The sequence below is a fragment of the Falco cherrug genome, chromosome 3 (assembly GCF_023634085.1).
Source record: "Falco cherrug isolate bFalChe1 chromosome 3, bFalChe1.pri, whole genome shotgun sequence".
In the NCBI taxonomy this organism is placed as follows: Eukaryota; Metazoa; Chordata; class Aves; order Falconiformes; family Falconidae; genus Falco; species Falco cherrug.
This window is the reverse complement of record NC_073699.1, coordinates 119,303,083-119,324,137: the sequence shown is the minus strand read 5'-3', so window position 1 is coordinate 119,324,137 and position 21,055 is coordinate 119,303,083. Positions and strand designations below refer to the sequence as shown.

The 21,055-nt window shown below is 48.8% G+C and overlaps 1 protein-coding gene across 1 annotated transcript in view; it reads left to right on the top strand.

The window, feature by feature from the left end:
- GRIK3 (glutamate ionotropic receptor kainate type subunit 3) overlaps window positions 1-21,055 on the top strand; it is a 122,155-nt gene that overhangs the window by 74,652 nt on the left and 26,448 nt on the right. The window contains exons 6-10 of the mRNA XM_055706096.1: window positions 2,682-2,855; window positions 5,407-5,550; window positions 8,864-8,971; window positions 12,754-12,867; window positions 17,503-17,706. Coding sequence (XP_055562071.1) covers window positions 2,682-2,855; window positions 5,407-5,550; window positions 8,864-8,971; window positions 12,754-12,867; window positions 17,503-17,706 — 744 coding nt within the window. The remainder of the gene's footprint in view (window positions 1-2,681; window positions 2,856-5,406; window positions 5,551-8,863; window positions 8,972-12,753; window positions 12,868-17,502; window positions 17,707-21,055) is intronic.

The window sequence follows — 21,055 nt, the reverse complement described above, 5'->3', positions numbered from 1 at the left end:
GGTCATGGCACAGCGCAAGTGCACTCACGACTGAACACATGACAGTTTGTTAGCCCAATGGCACTGCACATGCACGTCTCCCATTAGGGCCACGGCCACTCCTCCCAGCAACAGCTGCCCAAGCAATTCGTGCCCAGCCAGGGATCCTCAGCAATCCATGGAAGGCACGTTATCCACGAGCTGTTTTGCACAAGAGCAGATGGAGGATGCCCTTCCCGGACACCTGCTTTTACAGCTCCCTACTGCGCATGCTGGATGCAGCGCGGATCAGACCTCAGCATTGTCACCTACGACTGATGAACCAAAGCTGGGAATTCCAACTGGGGAGGTGGGAGAGCATATCTGAGAAAGGGGAAGAGCCACACAGAAATACCAAGAACAAAACTTGGTTAATGGTAGTAGGATGGAGGGGATAATTAATCTTAAGTACAGAAAATAATGAGTGAAAGGGAGTGTAGATGAGGTGGAAAATAGAACCAGATGTTTCAATTTGTGGCTGGGCAGCAGCAGAAAATCCAGAATAAACTGATATGGCAATTCCCCCTACACCTCCCCCTGTTCTGATACTCAGCTTATATTCTTAATTATCCTCTTAATTCCAGGAGATGATAAATCAGGTGCAGCTGAGATTTAAACAGGAACCAAGAAGGGACCTGATAGGAGGTTGGCTTCTATAGGAACCTGGTGAAATGAAGGGTCAGTGGAGAGCAGGAGGACAGGGAGGGCACCCAAAATACCCAGAGGATTGGAAAGGTGGCTGGGGCTGGTGGGCTGGCAGCTCTGCGATGGACCATGAGATCCGGAGCTTGGTGGATCAGATTTGTCACATAGAGTCACATTCTAAGGGGGAAATGATCTGCATTTTCTAAGGGGAAAATGATCTGCATTTACAACAGAAAATTATTGCCCTACAACAATTTCCAGAATACAATCTGAAGTGTCTGACGAAAAGTCATGAATTCTGAAAAAATAAATAAATCTATTCCAGTGGGTCAGGCACAGACCACTGTACACCCTCACAACCAGATAATAGAAGCATCTGTCTGAGGTTAAACAACTGTATTTGCCCTTACTTACTGTAAGTCATTTAAAAGTCAGCATCATGGCCTGGTTTCCACAATGCCCTTTAGTAAAACGTGGAGGTTTGTGCTTGCAATTTTTCAGGGGAAAAAAACCCCAGACAACAAAGACCCTGAACTCTGTTGTGGGTGTGATTAATGACTCCGTCCCTGGCTGCACCTGCAGATTAAAACATGGCATCCATCAGCAACATGCCTTGGGGGTGTAAAGTCAGAGGCCAGTGCTTAAGGAAAATATCAAACCCCCAAAGCTTATTAAAGCAAAATAGCTATAAGAATTCCTTGCTCTCCCACTGAGAATGAAGTCTCAGTTGATGGCAAGTGCTGATTTTGTTATGCTTTGCTTAGGGCAGTGTTTTAGGACCAGTGCTTTTCCAGCTCCCCCGTGGGCAGAACAAAGCTCGCTGCTGACAGACGCTGTGTCTGGGTGAACCCACAGCATGGCTGGGTCCTGCCGGTGTAGCCACATTATACAAAAAAGCAATGGACACATAATCTCATGCTGTATTTAAACTCGTCTTTATAATCCCTTGTGAGAGCAATTAACACCATTCCCATATTCACACACACACACACCCCCTATCGAAGAAGACAGTGGTGCTGCCTTTCTGCCTCCCCACATTTTTATTACCATTGAACACTTGCAGAAATTGTTCAGGATAAACTCTGATCAAATATGTCCCATCCAAAAAATGATTCTCATTAACGAAGCACCCTCCCAACTGCCATTCTCCACCACATTCATTCACGATCCCCCTCGTGTCAGCTGCCCTGGGTTTTGGCAGAGTAGATCAGCTGTGGTATGCTCTTGCCATGCTGTCTAACCCCAAACTACTCAGACTGGTTACTGAGCACTGAAGTTAATCCCTGAACTGAAGTTAATATTTAGACATGCAGCAGAGCCAAGAGATGCATTAAAGAAGTGTACTCGCAGAAGCCTCCAAATACCCCTCTCTCACTGTCTGCCAGGCAATGCTTGTGGGCTGGCTGCCAGCAGAGCTGAGGACTGCCTGGCTGTGGTTTTTTTAAATCTTATAAAAGGCACTCTCATTCATTTGCAGACTGTGTAGGCTGGTCGTAATGTCAAGAAATGCGTCTTAGTTCCTCTTTGATAGCCGTCTGCAAATTGGCATTCTGCATTCAGAGTTGTTCTGTCATCTGCAGCACCCTGTGGGCTTCAGCACTTACAGCAAATCCTCCATGGAAAGGCCCCAGGGAGCTTCGGGTAGAGGAACTCTGCCTCGTCCCCTCCCCCTTGCTCACAAGCCTCTTTTTGGGTGGTTACAGATAGCGATTCTGGGTTTCTCCCCATAATTCACTTGCCTCTTGTATGCAGAGCGTGGGCTCTTTGGCAGGAGTTTCCCTCTGCTGCGTGTGGGTGAACCTGCACATACGACACCCAAATTCCACTCACACCTACCAGTCCCTGCGAGCAGCGACTGATGGCAACAGACAGTACAACCCACCGAATTCGTGAGGGCATCGTCCTACCTCCCACCTTCTGCGGGCTCTGCCTTCTCACTTCACAGACACCAACCGATACAGAAAAGACAAACAAAACAAAGCTAAACAAAATGTTTAAACTGGTTTCTCTCTTTTAAGGATCTTTATGCATTAGACCTAGAACCATACCGCTACTCTGGAGTGAACCTGACCGGCTTCCGGATCCTCAACGTGGAGAACCCGCATGTGTCCTCCATCATTGACAAGTGGTCCATGGAGCGGCTGCAGTCAGCGCCCAAGGCAGAGCTGGGACTGCTCGATGGTGTGATGATGGTATGAGAAATTTAAACAAACCACGGGTGAAGTCTGGGAAGCAGCCCAGAGTGGCAGGGAAGGCAGGAATGTCGATTAAGGCCTTTATGTTATTCTTGTTGGTTCTTATACTAGTAACAGCTCACCCCAGGTATCTTCCCCAAGGCACTTACTTCCATCCTTTCATAACTGTCCCTCAAATGCAGTGAGTTTGGCTGGTGAATCCTGTGCAGCCCACTGCTGTGTTAACACGACTTTTGCAGGCCCAGCTGCCAACGGACTTGCTAATTTTCAGACACTGTGCTCTTCCCCCTCCCTTCTTGCCAGTAAAAAGCCGCCCCCAGGACCAGCAAAATTCAAAATTTCAGTTCCAGAAGGGGCTGAGCATGGTGGGGAAGCACCCTGCTGGGAACAAGAAGAGAGGGAGCTGCAATCAGCTGGGTATTGTACCCCTTGTTCAGACACAGCAGGATTTCTCCACGCTCGCCTGATGTGCAGATGCAGCGAGCGCTCGCTAACCTGGAAAGGGATGGGCTGTGTGTGCCCCAAACCCCAGAGCACCCAGGAAAGGGCATCATCTCTCTTCAGTAGCTCTCCACAAGTCCTGTTTCAGCTCAGGGCAGGACAATCGCCTTGCAAGTGCCTCTGCCCAGCCCTGGGAGCAGCACTGGGGACCAGAAACGCTCCTGTCCCACTGGACCAGCCAGGTCACCAGGTCCTGTCCCACAGGGGCTTGCAGGGCTCTGCTGCCATCGCCTCTCCACACAGACCCTGAGAGCAGCCGAGCGCCCATCTGCCAGGGGCTGGGGGTGCAGCACACAGCTGGACGGCACCAGGCAATTCGCTGAGATTGATGCAGGGAGAAAGAGCCAAAGCTATGCCCAGAGATGGGCTTCACTGCAGCTTTGATGACTCCTTTTAGGGTCTGATGGCAGCTCTGCTCTGCTGAGTTACTGCTCGGAAGGTACAGCACCTGCTCGCCCATCTGTCTTCCCTGCGAGGCTGTCTCCGACCCCCGTAATTGCTGACTGGCTCCGTCCTTCCCTCTCCCTTCAGATCTGCCAGAACCAACCCCACAAGTGGCAAAGCCTCCCAGACTTTCACCTTGAAACGGTCTCTTGTATCCCTCCTGTTCTTTTTTTTTTTTTCCTTAAAGGAGAGCCCCACCATTCTCCTCCAGCCTTCTACTTTTCTGCAGCATTGGCCACAAGGGCAGCATCATATTGCCCGCAAGGGTGCTGGGTTCCCTCCACCACCGCTGGCCCCTCTCCCATTCCCTGTTTGCTGCCTCAGAAGGGATCCTGCCTTTTATTTGTGTTTGTCTGCTGCCTGTCCCAGTGGGGCCCTGATCTCAGCTGGGGATTACAGTATGTAACTCACTTTGAAATTGCTTGGACATATTCTTACACCCCTTCTCCCCCAGCCCCAAATTTACAGAACCTGTCCCTGCTGCTGTAAATACGAGCCCATGGGATGCAAGTCAGGTGCCTGCTCTTCATGCTTGTGTGCTGAGGGAAGGGAAGGTCACAGGGATGGCTGCCAACATCGGAGGATTTTTTCCATAGCCACATCCTGTTAGATATTTGCCCAGTTGTCTGCTGTATTATTTTGTTTTACTGTGTTTCATTACGCTGCTGCTACACTCCTATCTGTTTTGTAGCTTTGTGAAGCCAGCAAATAATGTATTTTCACTAGGAGGTCTTACCATATCAGAGTGAAAAATAAATCCAGTTCTCTTGATCAGTGTTTGGAGGTGAGATAGGGCATCTCAAATTGAATCTAAAACCATCACATTACATGGAAGAAAAAAAAAAAAAAGTTCAAATCACTGAAATGCAGGAAGATGCTACAAATCTCTGAGGTCCTGATTTTGGTGACAGTTCAGGTCATTTTGGAAAATTCCATGCCTACAGACAAGCCATTTAACTTCTCTGTTCCTTATTTTCCCATGTATAAAATAGTGTGGATAATATGTTCTCATACAGGGTTTTTTACACTCAGAGAAAACAGACTAAGTAAGAAAATTCTATTACTGTCTTCTACATCCAGAAGTCGGTACTAGCCCCCTTGTTTGACAATACAGTAGTAAATAATCTAGAAATAACCAGAATAGATGTACACAAATGGCATTTTCACAATCTCTGATTTTAAGGCAGAACTATGATCTTTTAGTCTTAAGAGACACGTAACAGAAAAACTGTGAGGCTTTGTCATGTGCAGAGCTACGTGTTTTGAGGATGTTCTTTGCATGTGAGGTCAGCTTAGAGGTTTATACAAGCCTTGTATTGAAGCATACACATTTAGGGCAGTCTCTTGAGAAGCAGTGACTCTCTGGAGAACCCAGCCCTGCCCTCGGAGTGCTGTTTGCAGGGTTAGACACCCAGGAGGTGGGATGGTTGGCAGTGGACCAGGACAGAGAAACGCTTGGGTCCAGCGGGTGTTGGGCAGGGGGGAACTCAAAGGGGGTTCTTGCAGCTTCTCCTGTGACACTTTACAGATCCCTCGCTGCTTTGCTGTCCCAGTGCTTCCTTGCTCTGGAACCGCTATCGAAACAAATGCTGTTCCCCTTTAGACAGACGCTGCCCTGTTGTACGATGCGGTGCACGTGGTCTCCGTCTGCTACCAGCGCGCCCCTCAGATGACCGTGAACTCCCTGCAGTGCCACCGGCACAAAGCCTGGAGGTTCGGTGGCCGCTTCATGAATTTTATAAAAGAGGTAAAAGCATGATTTGCAACCATAATCACTTCCCACTAACACGAAACTTCCCCAACATGCAAGTACGTCCACATGTAGCAGAGAGGCTTGGCAGGTATGAAGTTATAAAAAATCCCCCCGCCTGGGCAGGTACAACTGGATGGAAGCACAGATATACACCAGGCTGCTGAATGCACCCAGAAAGGAAAAATCTTGTCTTTGCCTTCAAAATAACATCCATGCAGCCATGCCAAAACAAGCTGAAATCTCCCATGCTGTCACTGAGACTTGCCCTGGCCTCTTCTTGCGTCAAGAGCAGCTGGACCACGCTCTGAGGCCATTTCTTAGCAGAGCAATAGCCATTTGCCTTTTACAGGAACATTTGCTTGGGGTGCACAAAGGCCATTCAGTGCCACTAAATCCCAGTGGCAAAGCTGGCAGCGCTGTGCATCTCTGCCTGCGCGCTGATGAACAGTTTTGGCAGAGCGGTGGATTTAGCAAGTAGGGAGCCAGGGGAGTGAGGAGGCAGCTTCACTCCCTCTCTGTTTTCAGTCATTATGATTTCTCTCTGTTCGGCCCACGTAATTGTTTGTTTGCATCTGGCTTAAGTAGGGAAGCAGTCAAAGCACGGGTGTTTGTGAGCAGCGAGCTCACCAAGGGAGTGCAGCACGGGGAAGGTGCAGTGAGAGGTGGGCAGCCCTCCCAAAACAGCCCCCGAGCACGCACCCCTGCACTCACTCACGCCCCAGGTTTTGCTCTGTCTGTGAAAAGAAGCCCTCGCATTAAAAAAAAAAAAAATTAAGACAAAGCTGCAGGGAGGTACTGCAAACCCTACCAAATGTGTCTTTGTGATGAAAAACCCTTATTTACCCTAAAGCCTTTTAAAACTTCTATGCCTGTGGCTTTCCACATGGCAAGTTATGAAACTGACTGCAATACTGGGTACGTGATTGGGCCACATTTAAAAGGTTGGGTATAAAATCCCCTAAAGTTTTTAAACAGAAGACTAGAAGCGTGTTGTTAGTCGTTACTATGATTCGTGCTGCAGTATCGCCTGCAGACCCCCACAGCCCCCGAACACAGGCACGTAAGTGCAGTGAGAGCGTGCCCACCCCAGGTGCTGCCGAGCTGCACGGAGCACGCAGACGTAAGGCAGGAGAAAGCAAGAACGATTCCCACTGCAAGAGAGAATGAACTTTTTTCTTAATAGGCACTGAAGATGGTATCTCTCCTCTCTCTCCTTTCTCATGTTTTGTTCCCTTCTGCAGAAAGCCGCTCCAGCTGGCTGCCAAAAGAGAGTGTAAATAATTTGTTTGGTTGGCTCCTTTTGCAAATTACCCTGAGCCTCACACTCCAGTGCCTGCCTGTTGTTTCCCTTTCTGGCACCGTGTCAGCCCGTTGCAGGGATAAGCTTCCTCCCCGTTGCAATCAGAACACACAGTAATTGCTCTCTCTAAACTCCTGTAAGGACAAAGCAGCACACAGAGGGATGCCTCACCGCAGGCACCTGCTCCCTTGGCCCTGGGCTCCCCACAGACACCAGTACCACTCGCTTTGTGCGTGCACAGGCCATGGCCCCCACGGTACTGGACTGCCACAGTTGCCACTCCCGGGGTGAAGCCCTGCTAGTTCCCACTAGCCGAGGTGCAAAAGGGCCAGGACAGTGGCCCTGCCAGCCCCAGGGAGGCCACCCTCACCCCATGTGCTGTCAGGGCTCCCCAAGAAGCAGAGGGACTGAGCCAAGGGCAGGAGGCGAGGGGACATGCTCCTCAGCAGCCACCGCCTGCCCAGAAGCCAGGACAATGGGCACTTGGCATTTGCCTGCAGAGACAGGGCTGACGCCAGTGGGATCAGAGCTCATGGGGGCCACGCCGCCACCGTGCCCCCCCAGCCCAGCCCCGGGAGCTGTGCAGCCCGTGGGTGCAGGAGGCGCAGGGCTCAGCACACAGCTGTGTTTGCTCCAGCTGGGTACGTTAAACGCTCCGTGTCTTCCCTGGCTCCCAGGGGGCTCCGCAGGCTGTGCGTCCCACGGGCAAACCACCTGCCTGCCAAAGTGAGCAAACTGAGCACAGCCTTCCCCAAAACACAAGGGTGCTGAGGCTGGGAGAAGGCTGTCATTACTCCTCAGGAATTAATGAGGAAGAGCCAGAGGAGTGTATTTACTGGGAAACACGCCAGTCATTCCCCCTGAGAATACGTTATGCCACCTTCATCACACTGGGGTATTTCAAGCTCCCCCACCCATAAAGGAAACACATTTGTCAGAGAGGAGCACGCGCTGAAGCGCTCAGGGGAAAGAGCCCGAGCCTCAGCTCTGCGCTGCGGAGCTGTGATTGCAAAGCAGTAAACCATGCCAGCAGCCTGGCACTCCTACGGGAGCATCCTCCTTGGGACAGGTACTTACAGCACATCCTAGCACTGTCCCCAGGCACAGCAGGCACCGTGTACAATGCTGTCCCTTAGCTCCTGCTCTGCTAACACAGCTAACGCCTGATCTTTGAGGTGCTCTCGCCTCCTAAATCAGAAAGATTAGTTCTGGTGGTGCTGCAAAGTGCACAGGGGAAAAGAAACAGAATCACAGAATAATTTTGGTTGACCTGAATCTAGACATCTTTACCCCAGGCCCCTGCTGGGAGCAGGCGTAGCTCCCAAGTCAGACCAGGCTGTGCAGGGCCTCATCCAGACAAGCATGGAAAATCCCCAGGAGTGGGGCTTCCCCACAGTGGGCACCTACCCCATGCTTGTACTGCCAAGAACGGGATGAGGGTTGCAGACACAGCGTGGGCCCACCAGATTCCCAGGCCTGTTCCAAAACAACAGAGCCTGCTAGCCTGCTAGCATGGACAGGCTCTTGGCCTCTTCTGCTCCACTTTCCATCTGAAAGGAGAGAGAGAAGAGTTCAGAACATTTTAGCTTCCACACACCTTGGAAGCATCAGCAGGTTTGTGCAAAAAGGGATTATTTATGAACTTGACTGGAGCTGTCCCAAGCCCAAGCTCCCTGCAGCCCGGCATTTATCAGTACTACAAGGATAAATGCAGCACACAAGGATGCCATGATAAATGCAAGCAGATTTCTACTGAGTCATCACGTCCTGGAACAGCTGGTGAACGCAAAAGGTGCAAACAAAAGCTGTAGCAAGGACTGCAAGAGAGTTAAGAGAAACTCCAGCTCTGTCTGCAGTCTGAACAGCAACAGAGGTGATTATTAATTAATCATACTCTTTGGGGAGAAAGAACCAGTATAAGGACTAATAAAAAGAACATGCAGTGGAGGGCAAAGGATTATTTATGATACCAAGTAACAGCTCTGCTACTTTTTCTCCCTTCCACAGGCCCAATGGGAAGGATTAACAGGACGGATTGTCTTTAATAAAACCAGTGGTTTACGGACAGATTTTGATTTGGATATCATCAGCCTCAAAGAAGATGGTCTCGAAAAGGTAGGCAGGGTTTGTCTTATCCACATATAGTCTAACTCTGATACTCAGGCAACAGAGAAAATGGTTGCTGGTTGTACTGTTTCCAGGTGTTCTGGGTTTTATATAGAAGGATATTTATTTTGTGGGATTTCTCAGATCCTTTTCCATGCTTCAACCATGACTCACTAGCCCTGAAGCAACTTGCTTAGGATTATGGCTACTAGCTGAAGTGCTTGTGGCACTTTCCTGGGATAGTGGAAGCAGAAGAAACTTTCTGAGCAGCCATTAACCCCTCCCTGTCCAGGCCAAAGGTGGAAGGAATAAAGCCTGTCCCACCCCACCCATCTTGCTGGGCTTGCTTACAAAGCCCTGATTTTTCCCTGAGGAGGCAACAGCTCTTGAAAGCATCATTTGGGTGTGATTTCCCACAATGGAAACCGCCTAAGGCTTGGCAATGGCACCCGCTTATTACAGCCTAGATTTTGCGGGATGTGGTGTGCATTTTTGTGTTATCTAAGGGACAATATGAAAAAAAGCGAATCACGTTTTTGCCTGGCTGGCTGGAGGGGTCTTGTTTGGTGGCCGTGTTTGCCCGGCCACCCAGAGGCAACAGGGCACAAAGACTGTAGCCTCAGATCCTCTTAATTAGTGCAAATCTCCTCTGGGCACAGAAATATGATGCTGATGTGCAAATCTGATTCTCAGGTGTTCGCGGGGATTTCATTTCCTTTTCTTCAATTACTTTAAAAAAAAAAAAAAAAAAAAAGCAAAAAGGCAAAGCATTAAAGCTCCTAGAACACGGGTTTCAATGTGAGATCATTTAAGACAAAAGAGAGCAGCGAAGTGAAGAAAGCCCAGCACAGCGGCCAGCTGATCCCAGCAGTGAGCAGTGCCCAGGGGCTGTGCTCTCATCAGGCTCCAAATAACACATGTGAGGCCACCGAGGGCTCCCGGAGCCTGACCCCTTTTGTGAGCTCGTCTGAGTCCCCGTTCTGCTAAAGGTGTCTTGCAGATTTACAGGAGACAGTTGGCTACCGGGCAGCAAATCCCTTTCTGGAGCAGAGTCTGCTTTCCAACACACACAAGGTGCTGACTGGCAGCCAGGGCTGAGTGCTGAGTCCTGTAACCTTTGGACATGGGGACAGGTTATGCTACTGCGGGAAATCCAGCCGGGAGCAGAGAGAGGGAGTTTTCAATTAACCATGCAGCAAGCAGCCCAACATGCACAGATGACTTTTCCAGGAATTAATCACACCGTGCAGGTAGGCAGTCCCCGGAGGCTGGAGGCAGCAGTTTGATCAACCCTTTGGTTCGGAGGGGACGGATCCTGTGCAGTGAAGCTCCCTGGGACCAAACAGCTTGACTTCCCCATCCCCCTTTTTTTACAGTTTGTTTTTCCTTTTCTTTGAAATAAACTGTTGCCACACTTTCACACCACAGCAGTAGTTCCTTGCTTCACATAAAAAATCTCAAGGTCACCACAGCACTCTCCTAGTGGGTATTTTTTGGTGTCAAATATGGAATAAAGAAAACATTTCAAATAAACCAAATGACCTTCAGTCTCAGCTGTGATCAACCAAGCTTGTGCAGGAAGGAGGCAGGAGAGGACCAGGGGAAGATGCTGCCCTCTCACAAGAACTGAGCAGGAGACAATCTTTGTAACCTGACTTCTTTTTTAACAAAATATTTTGTTTACAGAGTCTAAAATAAAAAACCCAAAACGTCTTTTTTGGAATACAGTGGCACTGATGGACTGCCAGAGAGCTGTGTTGGTAGAATAATAGAAAAATGTGTGAGTATTTGGATACCACATGAATCTAAATGTTTAACTACAACCGCAATATCTATCTGTCAAACTAATACTCCTCAGGTGTACTGGAGAATAGCTGGCACCAGCTGTATTTATTGCTGTGGTGTGTCACATAAAGCCCATAGGAAGCCGCCAAACCTTGATGCATACGCTGTACAGCCGTTCAACTTTTGTCTCCAACAATTCAGAGATTTCACAGTTCCCACTATTATTTTTTTGAAAGCTTCTTGTCAGCTCCAGAGGGGTTTTAAAGTATCGATGTCAAATCTCTGTTGAAGCTAAGTTTATGTCAATAGTTAATCTGAAATAACAAAATGCCAAACTACAAACAAATCCCGTATGGGATTGTGCATTATGTATAATAGCTTATGTTTGTTGAGCTTTAGGATTGAACTCCTGATCCTTATACCTCCTGGATGTTCCAGGGATTACAGGAGTATTAACCAGACCTAATTACATGTAGTTTGACTATCTGACTTGCACAGTTCTCTTAATGTACTTTTTTTCCTTTTTTAATATTTTAAACTGATTAATTCAGTCTTAAATGCCATGTATTTAATTTTCTTAAAGAAAACTCAGCAAGTCATAGTTCACCGAGTCTGCAGTGCTGCTAGCATGGGCTTTATAGACTTGCTTCTCTTTTCCCATGCACAACAATAATCTTTTGACATTGCAGCGGTTGTGTGATCGAAGGAAGATATGGGGGATTGCTTAGGTTTTACCTGAAATATTTAGAGCCTTTCACAAAGTTCATGGAAACTCTTCTAGAATTTATGACATTTTTTTGCCAGGCAGCTTTGCTCATTACAAAGTCTCTTTTTGGAGATGCGGTAAAACCAAGTTCTCCCCTTAGACTGCTGAAGAGGTTGAAGCTTCTTAAAAATAGCAATAAATAAAACATTGAAAGTTCCTGGCTCCCCAGTGGGTTTGAGCTGTCTGCCTTTGGTTTCTCTCTGAGTCCCATCTCGCAGTTTGACCCTACAGATGGATCATTCTGTTCCCATTTCCACGTGGAATTTTGTTTTTTCTCACTGTCAGGCTGGCTATATGGCCACCCTGCTCTGTTTGCTGGCAGCAGTCCATGTTCCTCCAGTTTTCCTGGCATTTTATCTCACTGTCACAGTCCTTTAGCCAGTCCTGCCTTCAAAGTTTGTTCTAAAGCCTCCCCTGCACCGCAGAGATCAGGTTAACAGGCTTAGAGTTGCCCAGATGACTTCTCTTAAATAGAGATATGTTTTGCTATTTCTGGATCAATGGACTTCCTTAACACCTAATAATTTATTAAAATTGACAGCTTGAGAAAAACAGAGCACCTCAAATTGATGAGGAACATAGCCATGCATACCTGTGTCCGTGCCTGAGCAAGTCTGCTGCCATTCCCTCCTCCAGGTTTGCTGCCAGGACTGCGACCACCATTGCAATGGACTTCCCTGGAGGGATGCCCAGGGCCCTTCCAAGGGGATGTGTTAGAAATGTCTGTCTAGTTTGCCACAGCACAGAGGATAGGAATGGTCCCTACCAGGGATTTGCAGAGCTGGTCAAGTCATTTTTAATTCTCCCCAGCAAGGCAAATTTGTGGGGAAATAAAAGAGAAGAAAAATGACCTCATATTGGTCGGGTTTTTTCTTTTTTTTCTGCTTTATAGTTGCTCACATTTGATTCTTCAGTGCAGTTTGACTGTTTATGCTACACAACACCTTTGCAAATTGTTCATCCAGCCCCTAAATTCCAGTCATCATGGTCGCCTTTCATGCACCTGCGTCAGAGGGCAGCAGTACGGGTTATTTATTATACATGTGCAGCCACAGTGACCTGCAGCTGAAGAGTTAATGCGAATCTTCCGTTTAGGTGATACAAGATGATAATTTGAGCTCTGCTTCTCTTTAATGCAGACAAAAGCAGCAAGCTCCATCTCCCAGGCCAGTAGGATGCTGAGAGCAGGAAAGGAATGTAAACCGCGTGTTCATGCGTTCATTTGCTTCCTTCATTTTAGGTTGGAGCGTGGAGCCCTTCTGATGGTTTGAACATCACAGAAATTTCCAAAGGACGAGGGCCTAATGTCACAGACTCGCTGAGCAACAGATCTCTAATTGTCACGACGGTCCTGGTAGGAGATTGCAAGCCTGTCTTTTTCCTCCATGCACAAATCTCAGAGATATATGATATTGCTGAAAATTTACAGTATCCCAGTACAGATCAGTTAGTCCCTCTGGAAAGCTGAGCAAGGGCACAGAGAGCCCCCACGTGCAGGCTGGGCTCAGCAGGGCACCGCAATGCCCACGCACCTGCACCAAGGTGACCCGCAGCATCCTCCGATGCCACCACTCCCGAGCAGGCTGCCAGCCAGCACGTGGCAGGCAGTGAGGCTGGCACAGGCCAGCTGGAACCGCCGGTGATCCCCATGCCCAGGAGGCTGCTACTCATCCTGGCTGAGCTCCTCTGCTTCAGCCGCCTGGCTGGGTCCCCGGTCCCCCTCACTCCCTGCATGCTGAAGAGTGCAGGTTTGCACGTGCTGAGCTCCAGGGAAGCTCCAAGTCACCCATTTATCACCAGCGCCTGGGCAGGCAGCAGCGCGGCAGCGGGCACTGTCAGATGGCCAGCACTGCCCACCTCAGATAGGAGCGTTCTTGTTACAGAAGAAAATACTAACAACAACCAGAGACCCTGGCTTAGCTGTAACAATCGTGTTTCTTTCCCGCTCTTAAGTACGTATTTGATAAACTAGCTAAGAGTAATGCCGTTATCCAGCAAACCACGGCTGCTTAACAGGTCTCCTCCGCTTCCAACTGTCGTGCTGCATTTTGTTATCACATTCACTATTGGATTTGACAGCAGGCATGAGATCAGAATGAATTTTTATTTACTATCTAATGGATGATGACTAGTGGCATTGGTTTCTATATAGCTGTATTACACAACGCAGGCTCATGGCATGTCACCAGGAAGCAAAAAAAATGTGAACCCTTGGACAGCCTGGTCAAAATTGGGCCTGATTATGGTTCTGCCTATAGAAATTTTCTGGCCCTTTTATGTTCCGTATTTTCGGGGACCATAAAGTTACAGATGGTAAAGAGCCAGCTGGGGATGCATTCCCCAGTTCAGAGCAGTGTGATCCCTCATGATGCCCTTGCCTTCTGAAAAGGACATGACCGGCTAAGAGTAGGGTTCTGTATCATAGAAGGAATAGGACCAAGAAAATGCTCAGGGGAGAACAGAAAAAAGAACCACTTGGTCCAGGGCAGAAGAAAGGCTGAAACCAAAGGGCTAGTATCCATCAGCAAGAGGTTAGCAGAACAGAAGCAGGCAGAATGTGAGCCAAATACAGACGCTGCTGCAGCTTTCATTGCAAATTATCCACTCCTTCTAACAAACTTCCCATTCACCACATAGTATTTGTTCCAAGGAGAAGTTTTCTTTAAGGTCCCTCTCTCCAAGAGTCAGCTACAGGCTTAGCTCATTGGCTATGCTCCGTAACACACCACTTTCATGTCCCAACATGCAGGGCAGACTTGAAAAGTTCCTTTCCAGTCCAAAAGTTTTCTACCATACCAGTCCCGAGAGAGTGCAGTGGGTCGTGGATACCGGGCAGTCTGCACGGGGCGCTGTTCCTGTGCCATGTGCAGTAGCAGAACCGGCAGCAGCAGCAAAGGTTCCCCACTGGCTGTAGTTACTGAAATGAATCATCACATCAGGAGCTACTGGAGAAGCAGTAGCAGAATGATGGATCAAAAGGCACTTTAACAATTGAACATGCATCAGAATGTAAAACTGCTTCTGTTGAGACCCTTGCAGCAGTGTGACTGCACTCAGGCATGATACACAAACAGTTTTGATTTGGTTTGGGCTGGGGTTTTTTCTTATACATTTAAGCATTCTTGGTGTGTTCAGAAAGCAGAAGTTAGGTACTGTTTTTCTAACAGGCTGAATGGAAAGACCTGCCATGCCAGGTTTAATTCATTGTAGCAAGGTAACCTAAAGTGCTGCCAGTACCTGTACATGGGAGATGCAAATTTTTAGGGCAACATGAATAACACATCACACCAAGTCACTCGGAGGCTCAGTGTTGGCTCTAAGGGAATTGTTCAACCCATGCAGCTGGAGAAAACTCACTAGAAGTTATATAATGACTCCTCTTCCCCCAACCCTCTGTAATTAGAACTGTGTGCAGCACATCAGGGAAAATTCCTGGGGTGGGACAGCCTGGTAGCCCTGGGGAGAAGGCTGGAGGGATGGCAGCAGAGCTGCCTGCACTGAGACCTGGAGGAGCACCCGACTGCAGGGTGAAGCTGAGGGACAGCAGATAAATTCAGGACTGGGCTATCGGTGACAGCTGTACAGACAGGACTGAGGGAAACCAGAAAAGATGTATCTTGTCAGGGGTGAGATGCATGGCCAGAGCTGTGGAAATGCCTGGGTCTAGAGTGTGATAATCACTGTACCTCAAAGGCTACGGCATAATGCAAAACGATGGAGCCAGGAGGAGACCTGTCAGCCATCTGCCTTTGACATGCTTTTTTCAGGCAGCATTTTCATCTTGTACTCCACGAGCATGTACAAATTACGTAATGTACAAGGGTAATATCAGTTCCTATTAATTGTGCCACTCCTTGGGCCTGCACACGTGCCATGGGGTATCTACCTTGAAACCGCAGCTGTCCTGCAATTCCCTTGCCTGCAGGAGGAGGAAATGTGCTTAGACCTGAGTTGTGCAATAATTGTGGTTTTATATACTGGACTCTAAAAAATAAAATACAACCCTAAACTTTATTTGCATTTGCAACACCCCTTTGTACTCTTGCACTGCTGTAAATGATTGTAGGAAAGCCATAGGAGGAACCTTTAAAAGGGAAAGCATGAAAGGTTATTTTTTCCCCTTTTGCTCATATTGCAGTGACTTGTTGGAAGAGAAATATTACCCCAGCAGCCAGTGCCACTCTCCCCAAGCAATATGGGAACTGTGAAGTTATGAAATTGAGGGCACCTTCACTGAGAAATCGATTAGCAAACCGAGAGAGCTTGTGAATTGGATGTCTGGCCATTTTCAGTAATAAATTGTGAAATAGTCCGTGAATAAGTGGTTCACAGAGTTCAGAATTACCCCCTAGGAAATGTTTGAGACCTGAAGATATATTACTGAAGCGAGTGGCGTCCTAATGTTCAGTGCTTCGGCTGTTAAATATGTATGTAATCCCTACAGCGCTTCCCAAAATTAATAGTGCTTTATGGCTGCTCTGAAGCTGGTGTATTTATATCAAGATCCATAGATTCAGCTGATTCACAAACAAAGCACTAATTCCAGAGAAAAAAGCTGAGGAGGCGGCCAGGGAGAGCAGGATTTAACCAAGCTGTGCTGCCAAGCTAAACTCTATAGGCGTGATGTTATCGGTTTTGCTTTATAATTCTGCAAATCGAGCTTTGTGTGCTCTCTCTCGTCCCCACCCTGCTTTGAGGCCGAGCAGGCACCTCCTACCTGCTTGCCTGCCCACCCAGTGGGTGGCAGAGGTCCCCCACAGCAGAGGTGCAGGCTGGCAGATTGTGCTGGAAGCCAAAAACCACCAACCCCCAGGCCGGCACAGCCCAGCTCTGGGTCCTGACCCCCCTCCTCGGCATACCCACCAGAGACTGGGCACCTGCGTTCCACCAGACCAGGCATCTTGGTAGTACTCTAACTGGGACTCAGAACTTCCCTCCTGCAACTTCAAGTCCCCCTGTCCCCGTGCAATATCACAGGGACTCCAGCAACGTGGCTGCCTTGGCGGAGCAAAACATGAGCCCTCCCCTCACTGGCCACCCCGCAGGCAAGGACAGTAGCCTTGCAGATACCTTCAATTTGAGCCACGTGTTAACTGCTGTTAATATCTCAGCCTCCCTTTGCCTTCTAGCTTTAGCCTGCTGCCTACCATCTTTTGCCATTTCCATCTGTCCTCTACACGTTTTCTCCCTCGGGCTCCCCCGTGTCCCTCGTCCTTGGTGACTGCCCAAGCCTGATACACACCCAAGGGCTGTGCAGTTTGCTGTGTTTGCGGACCTCACCTGCCAGCCTCCGCTAAAGGGGCAGGGATCCTTAGGGCAAAGCCCGCTATAAAGCACTTTATTAGTCATTTTTCACTTGCACCGGTGCTTGGCACCACGGTGATTAAAGACACCCCCCAACCTTTCCACAGCAGCCATAACTGGAGCAGATGGCAGAAACTTTCTCCGGGCAGCAGTAGGGCTGCATGGGGACAGGGTATCCCACCAGGCAGTGCCAGCAAAGAGGAAGGCAAGCTGAACTGGGGAACATTTGGGGCTGGCCACCAGCCACGCACAGCTCCCTCGCCCTTAACCCACCAGCCTCTTGCTCGCCGTTGCTGTAGAGAATAACAGGTACTGCAGTGCGGGTCGGCTGCATTTCTGCTGTGGGGGACTTGGGGTTGATTTTGCCCTCCCCCCATTTTGTTGTTTCTCAACATTCTTCTTTTTTAGAGCATGAAATGGTTATTTTTCTCTCTGAAATCCTACCAAATGGGAAACAGTTGGCTGCTCAGAAGAGACAAAATTAAATTTTGTGGGGTAAACAAGGTTGCTAATTAGCTGATGTGCTGTGCAAAGTTAATTTATTCCCAACATGTCACAGTGCCAACCCTGTTTGAAGAGCCTGGGTCTCATGGCTCAGGCTGGCCTGCAGTGGCAGCCCTGCCTCCAGCGGGAGCTGGGACCCCGGCTGACCCTTAACGGGGACTTTTTGCCTTCCCATGTGCAGGAAGAGCCCTTTGTCATGTTCCGTAAGTCTGACACGGCCCTGTTCGGGAACGACCGCTTTGAGGGTTACTGCATCGACCTCCTGAAGGAGCTGGCCATCATCCTGGGCTTCACCTATGAGATCCGGCTGGTGGAGGACGGGAAATACGGGGCACAAGATGAGAAGGGGCAGTGGAACGGCATGATCAAGGAGCTCATTGACCACGTGAGTGAGGCCCATCTGCGGCATGGGCAGCCGGTGGCTGCCAAGGGGTGGCTGTGCCCGGGCTGTCCCCAAGGCTTTCTGCCTGGGGTGGGACAGGTGGCCACTGCTCGCTGGCTCAGGATAGCCGCAGCAAGTGCCCAACCCCGCCTGGGCTCTGTGTTGCACCATTGGTCAGAAGAGTATCTCTTTGCCTGACTCTTCTAAACATTCATTTGGAGTTTCTGAAAATGGACTTTCTCACAGTACAGAAATGGCTGAAGCTGCAGAGCCTCGCCACCAGGCTGCTGCCCCACAGTGGGTTGCAGGCTGGGCACACAGAGGGGAGGGAAGAGCGTTCTCCGAGGCCAGGTTGCACACAGGCTCTCCTGAGCCAGCAGTGTGGCCGCCTGGGCACTTTGTGCCTGCTCGCATCCCCCTGAGGATGATGCTGCTCTGCCCCTGACAAACATGGTCCAGAGCACAACACCGAGCTGGCTTTGGGACCCCAGACATGTCCAAGACACAGCTCAGCTGAATCCAGATGATGTATCCAGACTGTAAGAGCAGGTGTGCAGGGGACAGTTTAATACTTTTTTTTTTTTTAATAAACACAGCTTATTTTCTAAAATCTCCTGGGACATGGAGCTCCCCCTGCAACAGAGCAGCTGTGCTTTCCCTTCTGCAGCCACTTCTAAAAGCCCATTAAACACCAGCAAAACTGTTGTGGCAGCTTTACTCTCGCAGACACCAAGAAGTCACCTAGTCTGAAACTTCAACGCACAGGCAGAGCTTGCTCAGTTTCCTAATTAGATACTTTGCCTCCAGGACATCCTGTGATCCCAGAAGCCCAGTTAGGGAAGTGAGGAAAGCTGGCATTTTTATCAAGCTCTGGTTCCCAGACAAGGTCTCTAAAATAAAAGATCAGGACAAAACTAATCTATGATCTCCTCACCACGGGCAGCGATATAAGCAGTCCTAGAGCTGTAACACAGCTCTCTTCTCCTGAATATCCTGGTCAAGTGGTGCAGCCCTCAGACCACCTCTCAAGTTCCTGGTTACGTTTTGAAAACATCGCCTAAGCAGAAAAGAGACAAAAATAATCCTACATACATAGCAGCTGCGATGCCTCTACAGTTCATGTGAGAAGAATATATTTGCTGGGTGAGTCACTTCAGTAAATGGGCTTCGCTGTGAATAGATAACAGCCCTGTCTGGTGGCGAGACTGCGGAGCTGGGGCTCAGGGATCGAGGTTGTGTTTCTGGGGTTTGGCCTGTCTGCCCTAAATGACATTGGACAAGTTGCTTCTGTGCAATACTTCCTCCATCTGTAAAAGGCAGATGATAATGATTATGTCCCTTATAGGGACAAAGCGATGCTTAATCAGTTTAAGAAGAGCGCTGCAGTCCTTAGATGGCTCACCCCAGAGAAGCGGGAAGCGCGGCAAGGGCATGCAAGGACAGCCCTCAGGGGAGCGTGATGCTGTGTGGGGAATATGCCACAGGCTGTGCAAACCTGCCTTTGTAGTTTTGCTTCCAGAAAATTCTATACAGCTCAAAATACAGATTTTATAGTCTCTTATGCAACAGCCTGGTTAAGTTAGGCAAGTGACAGCATCCCAGTGGAAGAGACTGGTGTTTTGCTGCTCCGAATGATGTGTGTGACATAGATACAAGCAGACACAGAGCACAGGCTGCAATCCTTGGCAGTGTGCTCTGGGACATGGTTCCTGTGGCCCCACAGCCGCTGCTGGGAGCAGAGTCTGTGGCTCTCACTGTAGTGCAGGGCTCTGAAGAAGTAAATTGCTCCAAAGCAGGAAATACGATATAGGGAATAGAAGCCAGACCATCATTTAGTCTGAACTGTGTAACTTCCAATGTCCTGCAAGATGTTATGGGGCTCTTGGGAGGCTTTCAGCCATTCTCAAAGTTGTGGTCAGCTAAAAGAGACAGACCAAGAAGGTATGGGGAACAACCTCTTTAAGTAACATAAAATTCATGGTCAACCTGCATTAAAGTATTTCTTGGCTGACTATTTAAAAGCAAATTAACATGCAGCAACAGGAAAAGACCAAATTCCCTCTTCTTGCGTGTTTTACTGTAGCATCAAGTTTGAACTCTGCTTTCTAATAGGTGTGGTTGGGTGCACACCTTGGAGTGATTGATAACCATTGGCCAAACCCCACATGAAGCCATTATTTTCTTTATCTGCATGTCATTGCTTTTTATAGCAGTGTTTATATAAAGCATTAAAAAGTGAAACAGCAAGCAGATGGGGCCCTTCCTCAGCATCAAAGCATCTTCAAATCTTGTGGGGAAAGGAACAACTGACGGGCACTTTGCAAAGGGAAAGTTCAAATTTATTTCACACCTAGCAGGAAGAGCATTGGAGACAGCTTTCAGAGTTGTAGTGATGAAAACAGGGCTGCCCACACTCTGAGTTTGATATCTGGGCTGGCTTTCCTCCATATTCAGTGTCTCCTTCTCGTAAAGAATTGGGATCGTTCATGTGGGAGCTTAAAGCAGGCAGGATTTTGTGAGGTCCCAACACCCAGGCCAGGATTAACTCTATGCAGGAAGTCTGCGCGTTGCTGAAGACCCACTTAACTCCTGTGCATCTGAGACTGAGATCCTGGGACTGCTGCGGTACACCAGCTCTGGTGGGCTGAACTGACGTGCAGGCTTGGTTGAATACCCTGTGCATAAGAAAAAGTGCTCCTGAGGTGAAATAAGGGGCTAAAATGATGCTTGCTATCCCTTGGAAGGTCTGAGAGCCATGGGAGTAGCAGACATTACGTACCAGGCATAGTCCAATCCGAGGCAGAAATTGGGTGAAAAGGAGAAGGGCAAAGCAAGGGGCAGCGCATCACTCAGGATGGCCTTCTGCTGGGCTGGGGGGTACAGCTGGGAGCTGGGCATAGGTGGCAGGCAGGGTAGCCCAAGCAGATGTGGGACTGTAGTGTCTCAGGGATGATTGGCGCCTACCACACAAAGGTGAAAATCACAGTGCACATGACAGAGGCCAGGCTGTTTACACAAGTGAGCTCTCACGGCTTGTTTTGGAGTCACGCATCATCCTTCTTCCCCTCTCCTCTCTGATCCAGACATGCCTGGCCATAGGCAGTAATGCCTTGGGCTACGATCCTTTGTAAAATTGCTTTGTTTCTAGTCTGGCCTTAAGCGTAAACAGGAAAAGCAACAGCAGTCGGAGCAGCTCGCAGCATGACCCTGTCTTCCAGGTCCCCAGTAGCAGGTCTGGAGAAGACAGCCTCATGCAGTTAGATGCAAAAAGCCCTGCCCCGCTGCCTTTCATCTGCAGCTCATCTTTCATCACAAAAAAAAAAAAAATCCCTGTTTTGACAGAATTCAGTCC